This window comes from Parus major, chromosome 8 (genome assembly GCF_001522545.3).
Source record: "Parus major isolate Abel chromosome 8, Parus_major1.1, whole genome shotgun sequence".
NCBI lineage: Eukaryota > Metazoa > Chordata > Aves > Passeriformes > Paridae > Parus > Parus major.
Window position 1 is genome coordinate 21249847 of NC_031777.1, and position 16899 is coordinate 21266745.

Genomic DNA, 16899 nt, shown 5'->3' on the forward strand with positions numbered 1-16899 from the left:
TCCACATGGATGTTGCTGAGGAACCAGCCATAGCAGAGTGACCCTGGCAGCTCCCCAGCCACAGGCAAGGGCACAGCTTCATCCCAAACACAGAAATGTAGTGGTGCTCCTACTCACATCACAAAACTGCAAAATTCTCAGCATGGTAGGGTCCACTTGGGGAGCAGTGTCATGCACCAGCATGATGCCCTTTTTCAACATGCCTTTCAGCAGTTTAGGTGTTGCCTTGATGTACACAGGCAGTGGTAACTACCAAGGTGTCTGGACATTCCTCTGCTAGGAGGACACCAAAATTTCAGTGTTAGATGAACCAAACAGAGGAGTATTGGTGAGACCTGGAGTGGACTCAGTCATCCTCCCCTGAGCTGGACAGCCAGCATGTGTACATCCCATTGTCCATCACAGCATTCCTTGGCAGTTCAAAATTGTATTTAAAATAACAGAATGAAATCTGAAGAAAAGCACTTCTTTCCAGAACCCTCTCTAGTCTCTTTTCCAGGAGGTTCCTTAGGAAGAGGTCCTGCTAACAGATACTCCTACTGACTGCTCCTAGACTGCTCGGCCATTCAAAGCTAAATACATGCATTAAAAGATGCAGTATCATGAGCCTCTGTCTGTGTCTGCCCAGGAGAGCTTGAGGCACATGGAAAACAGATAATTTTTCTGTCTGCCTTCCAACTGACAAAACTGTCCTTTAACATATTGAATATCGGAGTTCAGTAGCTTGCCATCGATGCACCCAAGTAATTAAAAAAATCATTATTAAAACAAGTCCACACTATGGGATTTCACTTCATATGGCACTTTCCTGAAGCTACACATCTCACACGTTTTCATAAAATAAAGGTCAAGCACAACCTAGAAGCATCCACACCTCTGGAAGCCATAGCATCCAGTTGAGAGATACCGATGGCCCCACCATCACTCGGGAGTAACTCTTCCACACAGACCAGCTCAACCTAGTCATACATAAGTCCTTTCACAAACCACAAGGCTCTGCTTTTTTAAGTATGTGGCAACTGAAGGAAGCTAAATTATTTCTATCCCTCAGTTTTGTTGGCTGCTTAGCTTACAACACTGAACTTGGAGGATAGAAAAAGAAATTATATTAAACTCTGATTAAACTGTAATTACATTTAATGAATACCAAATACCTGACTCACTGAATAAACTGTAAGTGGAAAGATTATTTTCTCATAGTGACTCCCATGAAATGGCAATACATACCTTTCAGGGAAAGTATTTTAATTTTAAGAATGCAGAGCTCCTCTAGGTGTGTTTCTCAAGTTCATCAAGCCATTATGAAGTGGAATTTTAAGAAAGTGGAGGGACACAGACACTCATATTTCAGAAACTGTTTTTATATTAATCTGTATTTTAATTGGGTTAACAGCTGCTACAAACTGTTACAAACTTACTCTGAGAAGCAAACAGAATAATTTGAGGAATTAACACATGGCTCTTTAGAGCAGTTTTTAAAGCTCACTGGCATAATTTTTGCTTTTCTTGCCCTCTTTCTCTCCATGCATTCCTCTGGCGGAGGTGGACAGCTCACCTATTGCTGGTTCTGCCTTTCAGACAGAAGTTCAACCCAAATCTCCGGAAGTGACTGAAAGGTGTGTTCGGAAAGGAACACAGAATCATAGAACAGTTTGTTTTGGAAGGGACCTTTAAAGTTCATCCATTCTAACCTCCCTTGCAGTGAGTAGGGACATTTTCAACTAGATCAGGTTGCTCACAGCCCCGTCCAACCTGACCTTGAATGTTGACTCTCTGGCAACCTGCGCCACTGCTTCACCACCCTCAATGTAAAAATCTTCTTCTGTATACTTAGTTGACTAGTATAAAGTCATTATTCCTTGTCCTGTCACAATGGGGCCAAGCTGAAAAGTCTGTTTTATAGGCCCTCTTAAGTACTGAAAGGTTGCAATAAGGTCTCTTGGGAGCCTTCTCTTCTTCAAGCTGAACAAGCTCCCAAAGCTCGCAGCCTTTCCTCACAGGAGAGGTGTTTCATCCCTCTGTTCATCTTCATGGCCCTCCTCTGAACCTGCTCCAAGAGGTCCAAGTCTTTTCTGTACTGAGGATGTCAGGTGATCTTTCACTATCTCAGCCAGTACTGATGCAAATGGTTTCTACTGTTCCAGGCACTCTCAAGACTGTATCTGTGGAGCACTGCACCCCTGATGTCATGGGAGGACAGGGTATAACAGCCTCATCCAGACACTTCCCATCAGGAGGAGGGAGGGATATGAAGGCAGATGCAGAGGTGCCACCAAGAGTCACTGCTTATTCTTGCCCAAAACTCCTGTCCTTTTCTGCCAGGCCAAGCGAAGTACCAGCCTGTCTGTACAAGGACACATTGCCAAGTATACGCACACAAGATTCACGCTGCAGAAATCACACACATGAATACAGAGGCATGTACCTGCTCCATAGGTACATTGCAATACATATCACAGAGTGCTCAAACTGGACCAGATTTCTACTCTCTCTTCCTTTCTGATATTTTTTGTTATCAGTTATGCCCATCTGCTGCATCCAACCTAGTGCATTGGATCTCTGCAGCATTATCTGGTCTTGCAGCTTTGAAAAAGTATAAAAACATAAAACTGCACAATTGTAAAATTTCACTGGTTATCCAAAGAAGCATGAGGTACTTGGGAACATAAGCAAGCTATAATGCCTTTATCTTTTTGTATTTTTATTGTCTATTTCTTCAGGAAAAAAAATCAATAAAAATTAGTCATAAAAAGAGAGCAAAGTATCATGAAAAGATCTGTACAAGCACCTTGTGTGTAGAGGGAACATCTCCTTAAGCTCCTGGCAAGAACTTTTTTGGGCACCACAGAAAATCATCTGCATCATCCAAAAGGGCACAATGAGCTTTATGCACCTAATAACAACTTTTAGCAACTTGCAAACACTTTCTGTCTTCTCCACCTAAGCATTCAGCTCATTCCTCACAATAACCAAGGTTCACGACCTGTTGTTTTACAGAAGCAGGTCAGGGGAAAGGGGATGAGATGAGGTCTAAGAGTGAACCAGCACTGGAAGACAGCTCCTGGCCATTGGTGTCGGGAGTTGGAGAAACATCCTGTAGCCAGGGGAGAGCACAGACACATCAAAAGCTAAGCTTGTTGAAGGTGGCAACAAGCTCTCCACCCTCCCAGGCACCCTTCCCATGCTGTGCTGTTGTCTTCAAGAAGGATGAGGGATGGAAGAGATACTCCAAACTTCAGGGAGTAATGTCAAGCAACTCCAGTAACCCTTCCACACAGTCTACACCAAGCAGCTCTACTGCTTAGCAAAGGCAGAGGGGAGAGGGGAAATCAGCAGCACAGCAGACAGGTTCCCACATAATGTCAACACCACCCTCTCTTTCCTAGAGAGTTTATCTGGAAAACCATCGTATTTCTGCTTCAAGACAGTTTGCTGATTACCTAAGCACTTGTCTCTGGTGTACAATCTGATAATCAGGCCTGGTCTTTCTTTGTAGACAAAGAGGCCAATAAATCTCACCCTTTGTAAGTAGAGGTGCCAAGGCAAAGGCCTTTTCTGGCATTTAGCAAAATGAGTATTTTTCAGAAAACATAAACCAGCAGAAAGCCAATAACAAGTGCTGGAGCAGTTCAGGCAGCAGCTCTGCAAGAGCACATCCTGGCTGTGTCTCTGGGGTCTCAAGTGAACCTACACCAGTGGCACAGGGATGATCCCTGCACCTACCAAGCAGCATCCCACTGTTCAGTAAGGTTCACCTGTGGCTCTCAGGGCAGGGTTGCAAACTCAGCCCCATACAGAGGCCCCAGGAAAAAGCCCAGTTACACCTTTAGCATGATCTCACTCTTGGACCTCTTGGCAGCCCCTGCAACAGGCCAGGGGACTGCCAAGCCAGGAAGGCCAGGGGCCATGCTGGGCACTAAGTAACAAGGGGTACAATGTGGGGGTGACCAGGAGCCAGTAACATCATGGCTAGGATTAAAACCAGCTTCCTAATCCATGTTGTTAATAACAGAGGACTTGCCAAACCTGGTAGTGGGGCCTTTTTGTACCATTGATATAAATAGGTGGGGGTCCTGCATCATTTTGCCTTCTGACATCAGTACTGCCCATTTTCACCCAACTCTGGACATGATGCCAGACCAACATTTGTGGCAGAGCCTGCAGCAGAATGCTGACCTGTGACACCTGTGCCCATCCTGGACTCCTGGCCATCACAGCCACATAGCCACAGCCACAAACACACAGACACAAACATACACACTCATCCTTGCTTTCTTCAAGGCTCCACATGGGAGACATGAACACCTGCTCCAGATCCCTGAGAGCAAGAGAAGACCAAGAAACTATCACTGCAGTACAGGAGCATTAGATGGGCCGACTGTTGGTCACAAGGTCATCATCCAGGGAACTTCTGAATGTCCCTAGATTGCAGCAGGCTGGAGAGTCTGTTCAGTTCACAAAGCTGAATCACAAGCACACACCAAGCCAGTCATGCAGGTTCTTGTGCAAGAACAGAGCTGAAGTCTTTAGCAACAGAGGAAAGGATGCAATAGAGAGATTTCCAGAAAAAGGAGTTTTGGTGGGAGTTAAAGAGACAACTTCTCTCCAGAATTTAGGGGACTTGCAAGGCCGACATTTTGGGCTCAGCTCTAGAAGATGACGTTGTTTTTAGCAAAGATCAGGTGCAAGCTGTGAGATTTATCACATTTGTACAAGCATATGTCCAGCAAGTCTCATGGGGATAAGGACAGCCAAAGTAGTTGTCCAGCCTTCTAGCATTAAGGTTGCAAAACCATTTCCATTATAACCCTCTGTTCTCACACATTTATAGCTTTCTGAAAGCTCTTCTCTGGGGAATAATGTTTTCGGTGCTTAGTCTTTTTTTTTAAGTTTAAATAAAATACCTTCAGATGGTTTTGAGTTACAGGAGAATAAAAATAAGTATTTGTTTTTACAATGTGAAAATATGGAAGGGGCTGGTTGGTTCTGGAGGGGACTCCACCGAACACAGAGGAGTCATTTTTCATCAGGCTAGTACAGGTGGGGACAAGCCCTCTGTGGGCTTAAGCCTGTAGCCATAGAGGGAGGGGAAAACAACCATGGTGTTGATGATCCTAGACAGGACAGGGACAGAATGAAGAACCTGAATACACTGATTCCCACAGTCAGTATTGTAGACATTAATCTGGCCAAAATTGAACCAACGGCCTGATAGGAAAGAAAGTCTAAAGCAAAAGGAACTTAAAGTTTCTTTTGATGATTATGGCAAGGAGGATAAACACACTTGGAAAAACAGTTAACTTTTTGGGTTGAATAAAAATTAAAACAACCCCAAATCAACAACAAAACCCAATGTCTGCTCCTCAATTCCTTTGAACCCTCAGGGATCACATTTACCACCTTCACTCCATATCTGGGAAAGGTGGCCACAGCTCAAGAGCAGCTGTCCTAGACAATGAGAGGGTAAGCAAGTAAAGAGGCCTCTTCTCCAGCAATCATTTCAAGTGGCCCACAATTACAACATCAAAAAGAAAGTCTTAAAAATACAGACATGAATTATCCTACCACTCTGAAGGACTTCTCAAATCCCAACATGCAGGCCCACAGGAGAGTCATTTAGTGTCTCTGAACCACACATCTGCACAGCAGTGTCTTTCCTCAGTCTACGCTCTCTTCGACCTTCCCCACCACAGAGGAACACAGCAAAATCGCAAGAGCTCATAAAGAGGTTACAGGATTTTGAACATCAGCTAGTATTTATTTGGTGGTCACCCAATCAAGACATTTGTTAGCTGTAAATACAATTATCTTAAGTTAGCAGATCATAGCTAGACTTAGTTATGAATCCAAATGGAGGTCTTTACACACTACTGCAATGACAAAAAATTACTCTCTTTGTCATTAACTCAAGGCTGGCATGACATGCTGCCTTGCAGCTGCACCATGAAGAGGTGACCCAAGTCTCTGGTGCAATGGAAACCTGCTTCCCAGAGAGACTCTTGGAGCACCAGGGAACCTTTGCACTTTACCTCTGTACAGAAGGGCGTAAGCTGGGGATGCACCACAGGCTGAACATACATGTGAAAGGTGGATTCGATCTCCATCGTCCTGCCATTCAGCTTCAGGATAGGGAATTCGATGATTTCCTGAATAGGGCAAAAAGAAAAGCAGTTGTTCATTTCAAATAAACAAGAAATTAAGCTGGAAATTATCCCATCTAGCAAGGTGGTCTGATAGTCCCAAACAAAAGTAAACTCAACACAAAGCTCTGCAGAAGTGGGAAGGTGGTGCTGCACAGAGCACATCCAACACCGTCAGAACAGACGAGGATAGTGTTGATGTTCATCACAGCCGGGACAGGCTCTGTGAGGTCTCCCTGCTCAGCACTGCAGCTGCACACATCACTGCCTAAGCTGAACCTGAGGAAGGTGGTCTCACACCACTCCCATTTGCTCCCAGAGGATACGAAGCTGTATTCCCAATGGACGCACAGCTGTTTAGCAGGGACATCGCAGGTTCTGTACCCTCCCCAAGACCAGTCTCAACCTTTCCAGCCCACCATCCTTTTAAGGACACCATCAGACAGACAACAGGGACTACTGCACCTCCTTCTCTGGAGAGGCTGAGGAGGACTGCCCTCCTCCAACAGACTGAGAAGAGGAGCTGAAAGCTCCCCCCAAATCCATCCCTATGGGATATAGCACAGTAGCTAGCTCCACTTAATTTTCCTCTTTGTAGCCAATTTATGCTGATAGGGAAATAAAAACGTTCCTTCATCAGAAGAATGTTCAATTATTTGAATAATCAGCAATCAAAAATTTACATGGACCTGTTAATAAAAAGTTTAAACAAATCCTGTTGCGATGGATTTCTCAATTATTAAAAAATATACATGAAATTAAAAAAGCCGCCCACTGAATAAAAGCGATAAAATCCTTTGTGTTCACCCCCCTTCTTCTGCACTCCCTTTCTTCCTTCCAGTTTAATGTAAGAGGAGAAGTGACAATTTGTTTGGTGTCTTTAAAGAATAATTTGTCTATGTTATTTAATAGAGATCCATGACACCGAGGTTCTGGAGTGCAAATGAGCCTGCTGAGTGATATCCATGCAACAAGCCTCTCAAATCACTTCTGGAGAAAAACAGAGAGAGGGAGAGAGAATAAAAAAAATATTGCTTTTTAATATTCAAAAACAGTTTGCAAAATTTAATCAAAGCAGAGCAAAAGCTAACATTTTTACCACTTTGACATTTTTATTAGTGCTTTCATAAATTTTTAAAACATGAACGGAATTAGTTTAACAACAAAAAAAACTGCCTGAAAACATCTGGAAGAGACAAATAAGAAATAATAAAAAATGAAAAAAAAATCCAACTCCTGTGAGTAAAATTAGCATGTGAAAAATGCAGCCGCTGCAGAGGAACTAACACACTTTTTTGGATCATGGTTGCAACCCTCATGACCTGCAGGCGGAAATTATCGTGAGGTTACATATGTGAGCTGATGACTTCACCACCCCACTAGGCAGCAGGAGGGCAAGAAGCTGGGTGGGTAAATGGAAACAACAGAGAATTTACATAGCCAGGAGAAACACCCAATTTCCATGGTGGGCAGAGCCCAGAGACAGAGCAGAGCAGCTCCCCAGTGCAGCAGGGGCACAGTCCAGACCAGGGCACGTGTGTGCCACACCCTGTGCATGCTGTGCTGGACGGGCAAGAGCAGATGGCTGGGCACATCCTTCCCCACAGCCATACCACCCCACTGGGAGTCACCAAGTTCTCCCAGGAAAGAGAACAAACTCGACCCAAAGGCTCAAAAGGAAGGAGAAGACACATGCCAAGCATTTGAGTATTAGCCAGATTGCCTGCTGTGGTGCAGCTAAACTCACCAGCTTCAGCCACCCAGGAGGACCCATGGAAAGCCAAGAGAGCAAGAAATGCTGGATATAGCTGATCCTCCCCTCAAAAGGGCTGCCAGATAGGCTCTGAAAGCAGCAAACTTCTGTTCAGAAGGAAAACAGACTGCAAAGTCTGAAGTCAACAGACAGGCTGCCATAACAGAGCCAGGCTTAACCTCAGGATAACACCATCCCATCTTTCAAATTGGTCTGGGGCATCTCATAGCCCCTTAGGCCTGTAATCCCACCCAGAGGAATAGAAGCAGGCAAGCCCACAGCAAGGCAAGACGAACATTTCTCCTTTCAGAGAGGGACACACACCGGCTGGATTTCATAGCAGGGCTGCGTTGCAATGCTGGGATGTACCCTAAGGGACCACAAACATCCTCAGGGGCCATCAACTGGCTGAATGCAAAGCGAGACTGAAAGACAGCATGCTGCTGATCTGATACACAAAGGCGTCACTCGCCTTCCAGAACCAAAGGCAAAAAAGCACTTCCAGGAGGATCTGATTAAGACAGACGGAGGAAATAAAAAGCCATACTTAAAAAATGTGGAAAATTTAACAATATCCAGAATTACTGTAGGTCTGTGGGAAGTGAATGGCCAGGAGCAGGGGGGGAACCCCAGAGGCAACTAGAGCATCTTAGGAGAAAGTACAGCCACTCTCTTGAGCTTATTGGGTCAGTTTTTGAAGCAAGTGGTAAAGAACCCTTCCCAAAAGGCTGTTTATCTGCACGCTTCCTATAGCGGAGATTTTTCCAGTCTCTGGCAGTGTTTGCTCCACTGGTATCTAAGGCAACAGATACCAGCCCCATGAAATCAGCCCCACTCCTCACTAACAACGTTAGCCAGTCCTGCAATGAAATTTAACCTGTGACACTGCTGTACTTTTCATTTAAACTTTCATTTGGAGAGAAGCAGTGTTTGGAGACCCTGCAGTTTGTCCTGCTAATAAAGACAAGTGTTGGGACCTTTAAAGGTGCCATTCATCTTTTGCCTTTATTAAATTCAATTTTCTTAAGCCCATGATACATCATGAAATTAAGAGTTGACATTCCTGCAGAAACAAAAATATCTATCAAACATAAACAGAAAGGGGGGAGAAAAGAGGCCTCTATTACCAAGAATTTATGGCTTAAAGTTGATCTGTTTCCACTTTTTTTCTCTCTCTCTCCTTTTTTTTTTTTTAACAAGCATATGGTTTGGTTTAGATATCTGAAATGTTATTACAGATCTAGAATTTCATTAGTAATTATTATGAAACGGTGAGCACTTAGACACTCATACACACAACCCCCCAACAGACTGTGATGCAGGAAGGCAGCCGGGTGCTCTCTCACGTTTCACAGCAGCCCAGTGAGCTCAACATACTCAGCTCCATCTCCACCATTCAAGGACCTTCACTGCTTCTTCCCAGGCAGGAAATGTGGAGGAAAGCAGCATGAGGGAGCTAAGGGAGAGATTCACGGACACTTCCTTTCTGCTATCATAGCCTGATCATCCATAAGTGTTACCTTGAGATCATCACATATATCCACTCCAACACTGAGTAAATGTTCCAACTTTGGCAGTGATTTGTGCCAGCAGCATTTGGGGCTTCTAAGCCTTCCCTCTGCCCCCACTGCCAGCTTTTCCTTATAGCACAACCAGGAGTTATGGATATGCTAAAATAATGCTGAGGGTGTCCAGAGGCTGCAAATAGCCGCAAGCTACCAGAGGAACAAATGTACTCATTTGAATTTTGCGAGCACTGCAATTAGGTATTTTATTTAGCACTGCAAAGTAACTTGAAAGGAAATCCAGGATTCAAACCACCACCAATAAATAAGCAGCTTTTTATTTTCCTTTCATTGTCAGAAAAGTTGGACATGTTTTCTGTTGAGAAATTCTGCACAAGGCTCCCAATTACAGACATTTGCATTTATATTGTTGGAACACAGAGCTTCTAAAATCAATATTAACACGTTTAAAGAAAAAAACATCAGCACCCTCTCCCTCCCCTCAGCTGTGCCCCCAAACACAGTAACAATAGGAACCTACAGAGCCAGAGGCTTATACAGATCCATTATCAGGTCCACTCTCTTTACAACAATCCTACATTTATGATTTCAAGGTACTTTAAGCAAATCTATGTGACAGCTTCCTCAGAATTTTAGTCTTTCTGAAAAACCAAGGGTTTAAAAAAAAAAGAAGTTCCAGGTAGAAGTCTCCTGTGCAACCTGGCTGTCCCAAGCCAGTGGGTTAAGCAGCATCAGGGTAATTGGAATGGCTAGGGACTTTCTTCTAAGAGGGGTTTGAAAAATTCTTAATGGCACGTGAAAGCACTGCTATAAACCCAGCCTTTCCTTACCCAGTCATCCTACATGAAACTCCCTTCCCTTTAACACCAGAGCAGGGATGCACCAATTCAACTGTCTTGATCTTCTTGCTAGTAAAAGAAATGAATGAGCACACAACTATGCTTGCTAAACAATTTCCAGTCAGAGGAGAAAGCACCTCAAATTACCCTAATTCCCACAGACAAATCTTTTTGCTTATTCTTTTGGATCTGGGTACCACTAACATCATTATAGAGAAAGAATAAAGTTCCCAGCAAGAGCTTCCCAGCTCTCAAAACCTTTTAATCCAGATGCCTATGTACAAAGTGGACAGAGCATGCCTTAGTACATGGAGTTATATATTCAAGGAAGACTGTATGGCCTATTCAGTTCGAAAACTACCAGAGAATAATTTATCCCTTACTCTAACCCCCATGTGAAGAAGTTTAATAAACACAAGAATAAAAGATGCCCATAAAAATCAGAGCTGACTGTTCAAAATGCAATAAAAACAAGCAGAGGCTGTTGAGAGAAACGGATTTTGTCTGATAAGGAAAAGCATAAAACTTCTTACCAAAAGAACTGCTTGCACCTTCAAAAAAGGTAAGGGCAGAAGAGGTAAGGGAGTGTCTGTGGAGGGACAGATCTTTAGCATCAGCTCATTTGGTTCAGGCACGGTTTTTTCCCCCCTCTCTTTAAAGAAAAAAAAAGTGATTTTATGCACAAGGAGCTTATTTCTTAAACAAACACTCGTGTTTTTGATTTACACCATGGGCTGCTCCTAAATAATTTATGGCGGGTTAAATTTATTGCACAGCCCTGGCCGGCTGCAAATTCGAATTGCCAAATAATTAGATTTTAGGGCAATGCTTATAAATTATCCGCCGATTTGTCCGGACTTGTTTGTCAGTTGCTTTGTGCTTCGGGTCATCTTTGGCATTTCGCTGTTTGTGTTTTAATTGCTGATTTACACTTTGACAGATGAGAGTTGATGCCTCCAAGATCGGGGAGAGGGTGTGGGGGCGTTGAAGAGCAGAAAGAATCAGAGCTTTTAAAGCCTTGTGATTTTCTTTTTTTTTTCCAAGGCAATTAAAATCGAAAGGGACATAGTAAGGACAGCACTAGCCTAACAGATCTACCTCCCCAGTTTCCATCCTCTGCCTTAATTATTATTTTAACTAAAGCCATTTCCAAGTGAGCAGCCTTGTACTGGCCCTAAGGGGCAGTAACCAAGATGACCTCATAGGTCTTTTCCCCACTTCTAAATTTTTATTAAACTAACCAAAACAAGTACCATAAAGGCAACATCTCTCCAGTGTGGAACAGCGGGACTTCTGCTGAATCAGGGCTATGCTGGCTTTCTGAAGGATATCTGCCTGCATACATGCCACGGAGCCTCTCAGCCCTGGCTAAATTACTCTTGTATACTGATTATGTCTATCAAAAAGTCTTTGGGGAAGCAGCTGGCCTCCAAATTTCTTTTTTCCATCACTATCTAGCTTAAAATACACATATTCACACACCTAACAACTTGCTACATTTAAAAAAACTACTATATCCCAGAAAAGCATGAAGGGAAATACACATCAAAAACAAAACACAAGAGAACTGGAAGGAATATGGGAAGATCATGAAACCCTGGGATAAGATGACATGAAGAAGTATTCTGCTGTCCGATCATTGACTATGCAGTGCTGCTTCTTCCCCCTGCTCTCAGGTCAATCACACTGCCTACCCCAAAAACTCAGGCACTGAAGCCCAATGTCAAAGGCTGGATTTCCTCAAAAATAAATTTTGAGCTGCATTTTGGGTTCTGCACTGACATCAAACATGGCTCTTATTTCCCAGCGCTGCCTTACAACTCTGAGGGTGAGGGACCATTTCTCTTTCTTTAATAGAAGCTGAAATCCCCATCTAATCACATGCCTCCAGGAGCTTCAGCTTTAAAAGAGACATCTAGTCCATGCACCTGCCTGAGGGCAGCATCATCACCCCCTAAATAATTTCTGACTTTGTCTAGGCTGTTTTTACCGACTCCAATAAGAGAGACTCACACACTCCCCAGGCACTCACTCTATCCTCCTGTTTCATTAGTCTTATCATTGCAAAGTTTTTCCTAATGTCTAATCTGAATTTCCCCCTGCTGTTGTTTAGATTCCCAACCACTCTTCCTACCCACAGCAGACACAGGCCAGAACATTGCCTTTCTCATTTTTGCAAGAAAGACCTCATCTTATATACACCTCTCATCACTGCACTAAACACAAACCCGATGCCATCCTGCCTGCACTCACAGCTGTGTTTTGCAGACCCCTGGTCACACTCACTGATTCTCTTCTTCACTCTCTTGAAATAGTATCTTTTTTTTTTCTTCTAAAGCATACAGAATACAAAGTGAAGTACTTCATCAGCTCAAGTCCCTTCATACAGAGCCAATAAAAGGAGGATCCACATCTCACAAATGACAGTTTTCTCCTAAACTTACCATTGTGGTCCTTGAGAGTTTTTCCTGCCTGCCATTGCACCTGAAATCTTGACAGCAGGCTCACAACCCTTGTCCTGCCATCCTTAACAAAACTTTCAGTAATCATTTCCTCCCGGGCTTGATCCTGCCTCTCACCACCAGCATCATCTCTCCCTGCCAAAACCCACTAAGCTATTTTGATCTTTCCAGCAGGACCCAGATATCAAAAATAAGGCAGAATCTCCTTCCTCTTTTCACATATGGGGTGAGAAATATAGACCAACAGAAATCAACACTTCACCATGTTTCTTCAAGCACTATTGACATATATTTAACCACCCAGAACATCTCTACTGACACAGCCAACAACAATTTAAGCTTGACAGTTTGGTGGAAGTTTAGCACTCAAACCAGGTTAAAAACAGCACACACACACATTTCCAAGTATTACCTTACCACTGCAAGATGGCAACTACACTATATCTTTTTTCACATCCACTCCACTCTATGGCAGACAAACAGCCTGTGCAGTCCCTGTTGCAGAATTATCAGATCATTTCAAGTCCCAACCTCTTCACCTGATATTGAGCAGGACAAATGATCAATGTTCCCAACAACACTAAAACATCTGGGATGGGTAGAAAGGGCACATTAGTGCATGTAAATGAATACCCAGGGTTTTACAGACATTACAACTAGCTGCTGATGACAGTGCATTTCTGCCTGACAGAGAGGAACTAAATAACATTATGAAGAGTTATTTTGCCAGCTAACAAGTGCACAGACCGAAAAAGACAACACAGGGATGGTTGCACAGCAAGATTGGCATAAAGGGGGGAAAGCCCACAAGATTTAAGCATGTCCTGTGTCCTTCTCACTAAAGAGCTGAGTTGCATTGCTTGTTTATCAGGAAGGTTTTGTTCAAAGCTAAGACAAGACCACTTTAACACAGCAAAGACTATTTCCCAGGAACCAAAGCAGCCTGAAAAGAACCATTCCCAAGTAACACTAAACGGATACCGTGCCATGCCATGAAAGAATACTGCCTGGTTTTAAAACATTATGCTGGGAGTGATGCAAAATACTTCCCATACCTCAGAGGCTGCAAAAGAGCAGCAGGTACACACCAATGATCGACAACCACACAGGACAACGCACATGGCAGGACAAGCACAGCAAATTACAAACCTGTGACACCCATCCCCTTCAGTTCAGAAATGCACATGATGGGAGTATTTCCAGAAGCACATGTAGCCCTCAACAGCAGCTTTATAGACAGGCAAACAATCCAGCAGACTTGCACATTCCTGAGCTAGCCTGGATCTTTTCTGTTCAGGGTGACTGATGCCCAACTACTTTCTGCTGTAACAACAAGTCTACTTAACTTTGCAACTTGTCACCTAAACGATGTGTAATGTTTGCACAGCTAAGGATACAGTGTTCAAACAGCACAGGTAGGGAATTGTACTCTGGGATGCATAACTGATGTGGGGTCTCCACACATTGTGAGGGAAAGCAAAACATGACTGATTGCTTTAAAGTAGTCATCTCACCAGCCTGTCAATAACCAGCCAAAAGCTGAGCAGGTTAGGTCAGGTTAGGACTGCAGCCATTGGCCACCGGAGTGCCTTGGTATCTCAGACTTTTAATAATGCTGGGTTTATATCTTTAAATAAGAAACTGCTTTGAATTTTTTTTTCATACATCAGATGTCTTGCCTGGTGGTCTCATGGTTGTGCTCTCCAGGAGATTTGGGTTCAATAACTCAAATTCATGTTCTCTAGCTCATCAGGTTTTAAATAAATACAACTAATTCTGTTGCCTGAAGTCATAACCCACCGTGTCAGATTGATATGGGTCACAGAAAGGTCTTCCCCACTTACTGGGAGAATGAGGGAGGTCTCCAAGGCAAAGTGAGTGCAGGTCTAAGATGCCAGGTGCAGTGTCACCCTCTAAAGCTACAAGGTATAAAGAAGTTTGTTCAAAAGCTCAATGCAAACAGGAAAATCCATCTGAAAGGGCTCTTACAGGAACTGTTTCCTGCTACTCTAGGAACTTAAAGCATTCTGATGAAAGAACAATGGCATAATAACAGCCATAACTGGCAAAGAGGTGATAAATACGTATATATTTACTTACTTCTAGTAAAAATTAAAAAAAAAAATGCTTTTAAGTTGTTATGTTACATGCATTTTTAAGAACATTTCTCTAGAAATAGCATTGTAAGAAGCTGAATTGAGAAGCAGGTAATTAAAACTACACCCAAGCCTAAGATGCATGAACATAAGTAATTGCAAATTAATATTCCATTGTAATACTTATGTTGAGTTAAAGTTGCCACGGGAAACAAGCCTGAATTTCTCTATTTTTCAGCAACTTATGATCATCCTCAATAAAGGTTTTGGCAAGTGATTTCTAGTGCATTGAGCTTAACAGCCACACAAAAACAGTGCAAGAAGAAAGATGCTACGTGGGAATGTCTAGATGGAACAGGCAGGCACAGGCACACACACGTCCTTTATCCACCTCTGGGTAGGATTGTGACAATGTCTGTTATTGTGTGAGACACCTGCATTCCCATCCTGGCCTTCAGGTGGGATTGCCTTGATGCATTCTCCACAGAAAACAATGTGGAAAGCACACAGAAGGTACCATGCAGCCTGCTTCCCAGCAGATGAGTGATCCCTCCATCACCTCTTCCTGCAGCAAGTTTGTGATTTCAAGGACATATTCCTCCTACAAACTAGCCTCAGCTGTGGCTTCCAGTGCAGCTTCCAATGTAGTCACCCTACACAGGCAGCTTGGCAGGGACTGCACATCTGTTGATATGGCCTAAATTTGGTGAAAATGGGCATCCATTCCCATTCCAAGGTCAGTCTATAAATCACAGCACCTCAGCAGCAGAGACAACTCAGTTGTCCCTGCTGCAGCAACAAGATCACAGATAGAGCAGGACAGGGAGCTGCACAGAACATCACAGCCACTCCAGCTGTACCTGCCCATGACTGTGGGCTGGATGTGAGACTGATGTTCAAGGGAAAACACTTGTAATGCTCTTTTACAGCAGCACTCAAGGAAATACAGACTGAACCCGATATAACCTTCTCCTGCATTTGTACTTAATATTATCTTACAGAAAGACTGGCTCCTATTTGTTAACACAGTTTTGCCAATCACAATATGTACTGCGATCACCCAGATTTGTTTGAATACTTAGAAATAAGTTATTAGTAACTGAACATCTGCTTAGTCAGTGTCTGTTTATGATTTTATGTTGAAATGGTGAGTGATGTTTTGTACGTATTAGTATATCCAGTTTCATTTGAGAGCAATTAAAAATTCTCCCAAAATAACAATCTAAATGCATGCAAAACAGAGTTGAAGTATCTAGGATACACTAACGAAAAATATCAAGATATTTGCATATAAGCATTTAAAAAGTACTGTTTGGGAGGACACAGAAAGCATTGTCTATAAACAATTTATTCTTCTGCTTCTGGTCACAACCTTCTTCAGCAATGAGATGGTCTGAACATTTCATATCTTTCCTTTACAGAGAGTTTGAAAGAGGCAAATTTCTACTTTCCAAATAATTACTAATTTGAGTGAATCTGAGACACTGAGCACTTGAAAAAACTGACACAAGAAAATGCAACTTTATCATTACCAAAAGCTCATTTAGCAGCTTAGCAACTCCAAGATTCAGCTCCTTCTACCAGGCCAGAGGTCTGATGCTCTTTTACATTTCCAGGCAGCAGACATACAGAGTTTGAATTTTATTTGATTTTCATTTAAGTGGCTTTAATAAATCAGAGTAGATACTAATTAACATCATATATAGAAGGCTAATTTCAAATTCAGCTTTGAACATATCTGATTTCTGCTGTCAGACTCTTTATATTTAAAACAAATAATTTATTTTCTTCCACTTGGCTGAAGTTGAAGGCAAGATGCCTGGCTTGCTGACTGAAAGAGGCACACCTTCTTACTGCATTAATAAAGGCAGCCACAGATCTGAGTCTGTGGAGCTGCCTAACACAGTCACTGAAAGCACTGACCACCATAAACATTGGTGTCTACAAGGACAAAGGGACAAAAGAGCAAGACTCCCACTTACTAATGCATCTTCTCATGAAGCTAAAGCTCCATATGTACCCAGCTCTATGGGCTGACAGTGTATAAAAGCAGAAGGTACTTATAAACTCTTACCAGACAGTA

At 42.9% G+C, this 16899-nt stretch overlaps 1 protein-coding gene across 9 annotated transcripts in view; it reads right to left on the reverse strand.

The window, feature by feature from the left end:
- ERI3 (ERI1 exoribonuclease family member 3) overlaps nucleotides 1-16899 on the reverse strand; it is a 131039-nt gene that overhangs the window by 101368 nt on the left and 12772 nt on the right. For all 9 annotated transcript variants that reach the window (XR_001523100.1, XR_004498484.1, XR_004498483.1 and 6 more), the window contains exon 3: nucleotides 6030-6146. Coding sequence is in view for 6 of the 9 variants with exons in the window: in XM_015636135.2 (XP_015491621.1) it covers nucleotides 6030-6146 (117 nt within the window). In the remaining 3 variants the exon portion in view is untranslated. The remainder of the gene's footprint in view (nucleotides 1-6029; nucleotides 6147-16899) is intronic.